The sequence below is a fragment of the Lactuca virosa genome, chromosome 3 (genome assembly GCF_052849685.1).
Source record: "Lactuca virosa cultivar CGN04683 chromosome 3, Lactuca_virosa_CGN04683_v6, whole genome shotgun sequence".
NCBI classification, from domain to species: domain Eukaryota; kingdom Viridiplantae; phylum Streptophyta; class Magnoliopsida; order Asterales; family Asteraceae; genus Lactuca; species Lactuca virosa.
In genome coordinates this window covers 333,322,214-333,325,955 of record NC_136428.1, presented here as the reverse complement: position 1 = coordinate 333,325,955, position 3,742 = coordinate 333,322,214, and the positions used below count along the sequence as shown (strand labels likewise).

General features: G+C 32.1%; 1 protein-coding gene across 1 annotated transcript; it reads right to left on the bottom strand.

Annotated features, from left to right (window-relative positions):
- Window positions 1-1,342: 1,342 nt before the first annotated feature.
- LOC145163083 (uncharacterized) lies at window positions 1,343-3,350 on the bottom strand. The gene has a single exon (XM_079081980.1). It carries the CDS (start codon window positions 3,062-3,064, stop codon window positions 1,460-1,462), a length of 1,605 nt encoding a protein of 534 aa, XP_078938106.1. The 5' UTR covers window positions 3,065-3,350; the 3' UTR covers window positions 1,343-1,459.
- Between the last annotated feature and the right edge of the window lie 392 nt (window positions 3,351-3,742).

The following is a 3,742-nucleotide window of genomic DNA, read 5'->3' as shown; positions in this document are numbered from 1 at the left end:
TAAAAATAATATTTATTAATATATAATAATTCGATAAAAAAATAATAGAATATGAAAAAAAGTTAAAAAGAAAAAAGTAATTAAAATAATTAATATATAATAATTCAATAAAATGAAAAAGAAAAATTGCATAATTGGTCCTTGTAGTTTGGGAAAAAGATAAAACTGCAGAAATGGTCCCAGGGGTAAATCTGTCATTTGCCAAAAGTTAACAGCCATGTTGTTAAACTTAACGACGTAGGGACCAAAACCACAACAAAACTATCAAATAAGGACATTTTTTGCTAATAAACTTTTTTTTGGACCTTACCCACAGAAATTGACAAACCACAGGGACCATTTTTACAATTTTGTCTTTATTCAAAATAATGGCAACATGAAATGTGACTCTAATAAGTGAACCAAATGTGCTAAAGGATGATTTCACTTTGAAAGTTTGTTTCATCAACTTATGGACCCTTATATTGTTTACGATATGTTTTCCAATGAATTGATTTTTTTTATATTTATTCTGTTTTTTTTTCACTCTATTCAAATTTATATTACATTGCAAAAAAATAAAAATATCTACAAATACCAAATGTTGATCGGATATTCAACCCATGTGATGTTGTAGTTTGAACTAATTATTAAATAATTATATATTTATAGACAAAACATTTATCTTTATAAATTAATAAAAAAATTATTATCATCGGTCAATAATTATCTTATAATTTATTTATATTTTTTTTTCTTTCTCATCCGTGCGATCCACAGGTTATAACCTAGTAAGTCATATACACTAATCAACTGCCAACATGACAACCACTTGGCATGATAACCGGCTCTATGGTTCAAAACCTACACACCTTAAAGCGATTTTTACAATAAACAAGATTTTTTTTATATAAAAAAACCTTAAGTGTTTTTATGTCGTCAACTTCCCTTTCTAAAATTATACAGTTTTGTAAAAATAATTTCAACACGATTGCTGAATTTATGATGTATATCGAATGACTACACTTATCGATTGCTTCATCTTGCTACTTGATTGCTGAATTTTGCTAAATGATACCTAATTCATTTAATCTTTGGCTCTCGAGAACATGCATAAAATAAGGAACAACTATATCCAAAACAATCTACTAATATATGTTGTGAGTAGACTCCAAAACTCAAAAGATAATACTAGTCTAAAGCTTCCAATCTACTAATATATCTGACATTTATTAAACCAGTATATGCTAGATCAGCTACTCAAATACCCTTTATTAAACCAGTATATGCTGAATTTGAAGACAAGTGGATCATACCAAAATTACTCAAAATTTTAAAATATTGACAAAATTGATGTTTTGCATATTACACAGCTAAGTGACCATCACTACTGTGTTTTTCTTATCTTGTAACTTGTACGTAATGAAAAAGTTATAAAAAGATGGCCAAAATCACACCTTTTAGAAAACCAAGATGACATCTACACTGTAAAACAATGAGCATCCACTCCTTCCTTTGGCACAAGCTTACCAATCAGCTTAAGCAAAGAAGCATCTAAGGATCTAGCTTTTATATGATCAAGTAACATTGATACGGTTGTAGCATCAACTGAGAAACCTCTTCCTTTCATTTCCAGTAAAAGCATCTCTACCATATCATGTTGTTGGTTCTTTAGAAATCCTTGGAGAAGAACACGGTAAGTCACATCATTTGGCGAGCAGCCTCTCTTTTCCATTTCAAAAAACAATTCTTTTGCTTCCCCCATCACACCTTCCCGGAAAAAACCACTAATCATTGTATTATATGTCCAAACATCAGGTGGTAAACCTTTCACAGTTAGTTCATTGAAAAGGTTCCTTACAATATCAAACTTCCCATTTTTACTTGCACCATCAATGAGTATATTGTACACAATAATATTTGAATTTAGCTTGTTATCACCCATTAAATAGAATAAAGAGAGTGCTTTCTCCACTTGATTGTTGTTGCATAGACCCTCCAAAACTATTCCGTAAGTGATTTCATCCGGATTCAGGCTGTGTGCTCTCATCTCATAAAACAGTTCTTCTGCAACTTTACAACGTCCAACTCGAAACAATCCTTGTATCATGATGCTGTAAGTGATCACATCAGGTTTCATACCTTTTTTAGTTATTTCATGAAATAAATGCATGGCCTCTTCTATCTTCAGTTTCATGAAATAAATGCTCATTTCTCCACGCAAACAATACCCATCAATAAGTGAATTGTATATCACTACATTCGGAACGTTGCCTTTTTGGATCATTAAGTTGAAGACACCTTTTGCATCTTTAACCTTACCTTCTTTGCAAAGTGAACCCACTAATATACTAAAAGTATGAACATTTGGGGAGATCCTTTGCTCTTCCATTTCTTTGAGTATTTTATCGACTTCGTCCCAACGACACAAGTTACAAAGGCCGTGAATTAAAGAGGTGTAAGTGACAACATTAGGTAGGATGCCTTTGTGGAAGACCATTTCTTTGAAGAGTTTTAAAGCATCATCTACCATTTTTTCCTTGCAAAGGCTATCAATGATGGTGCTATATGTGACCACATTAGGTTTACAACCCTTTTCATCCATTAGTTTAAGCAAGGAAATGGCTGTATCATTATTTCCAAATTTGCAAAGCCCTTTAATCATAGTACTGTACATAATTGCATTAGGTTCACAAAGTTCCTCCTTGATCAGCTTTTTGAATAACCTTTCTGCAATGAGGAATCTATCTTCTAGGATGAGTCCATTTAAGAGTGTACTAAATGTGTAAACATCAGGGAAAACAGCACGTTTAAAACCATAGCTTAGGACTGCAAATCCTTCATTGGTGTGGTGCATTTGGCAGCAACACTTGATAACAATGTTAACAGTGTACACATCCACAGGAACACGAAGGACATTCATTTGTTTAAAAAGATCAATCGAACAAGAATAGTGTTTCATTTTGGTAACAGCTTGCAACAACTGGTTGAACTGAACAACGGAGGGCAGAGGTTGCCTCTGTGTCATTTCATCGAACAGTTTGAGGGCATCATCAAGGTCGAGGATGATTAAAAACAGTTTCATCACTGGAAGAGGAAGTTGAATGAAACGGCACTAACATCGTTTTGGAGGGACAGATTACATTAGCTAATTTAAAAAATGATGAACGATTTTTGAAAGAAAGAAGGGAAGCCAAGAAGATACTTCTGAATTTGTTGGGGGGATAGGACAAGATGAAAGAAGCAACGATTTGTGGAATCGCCGTCACCATGATAATCGTCTTCAACTCAAAAAGTTTTTGAAGGTTCAACTTCTTGGATTCAATAAACCACTTTTCTGATTTACTCGCGTAATTACTAATGTCAGCGTTCTGGATTTACTTGATTCAATAGTGTTTAAAAGTCATTTTCAGTAGAGACCTAATTTTAAACCTTATCAAATTTAGAGTAAATTACAGTTTTAGTCATGTAATTTGACTAGATTCTTATATTTGGTCCAACCTTTACAATTTTGATAGAAATCATCATCATGTGGTTTGGTAAAACTAGGTAGTCATTGATTTGGATAAAAAAAAAAACAATTTTATCATTTTTTTTCTTTCTTCTTTTACCCATTTATAATATTTAATAAATAAAATAATATCAATTCAGCCCACCAACCCAGCACCTTATTTTGATAGAAATCATCATCATGTGGTTTGGTAAAACTAGGTAGTCATTGATTTGGATAAAAAAAAACAATTTTATCATTTTTTTTCTTTCT

Excerpts from the sequence above, each read along its gene's own strand:
- LOC145163083 (XM_079081980.1), bottom strand. The coding sequence starts at position 3,064 with ATGAAACTGTTTTTAATCATCCTCGACCTTGATGATGCCCTCAAACTG.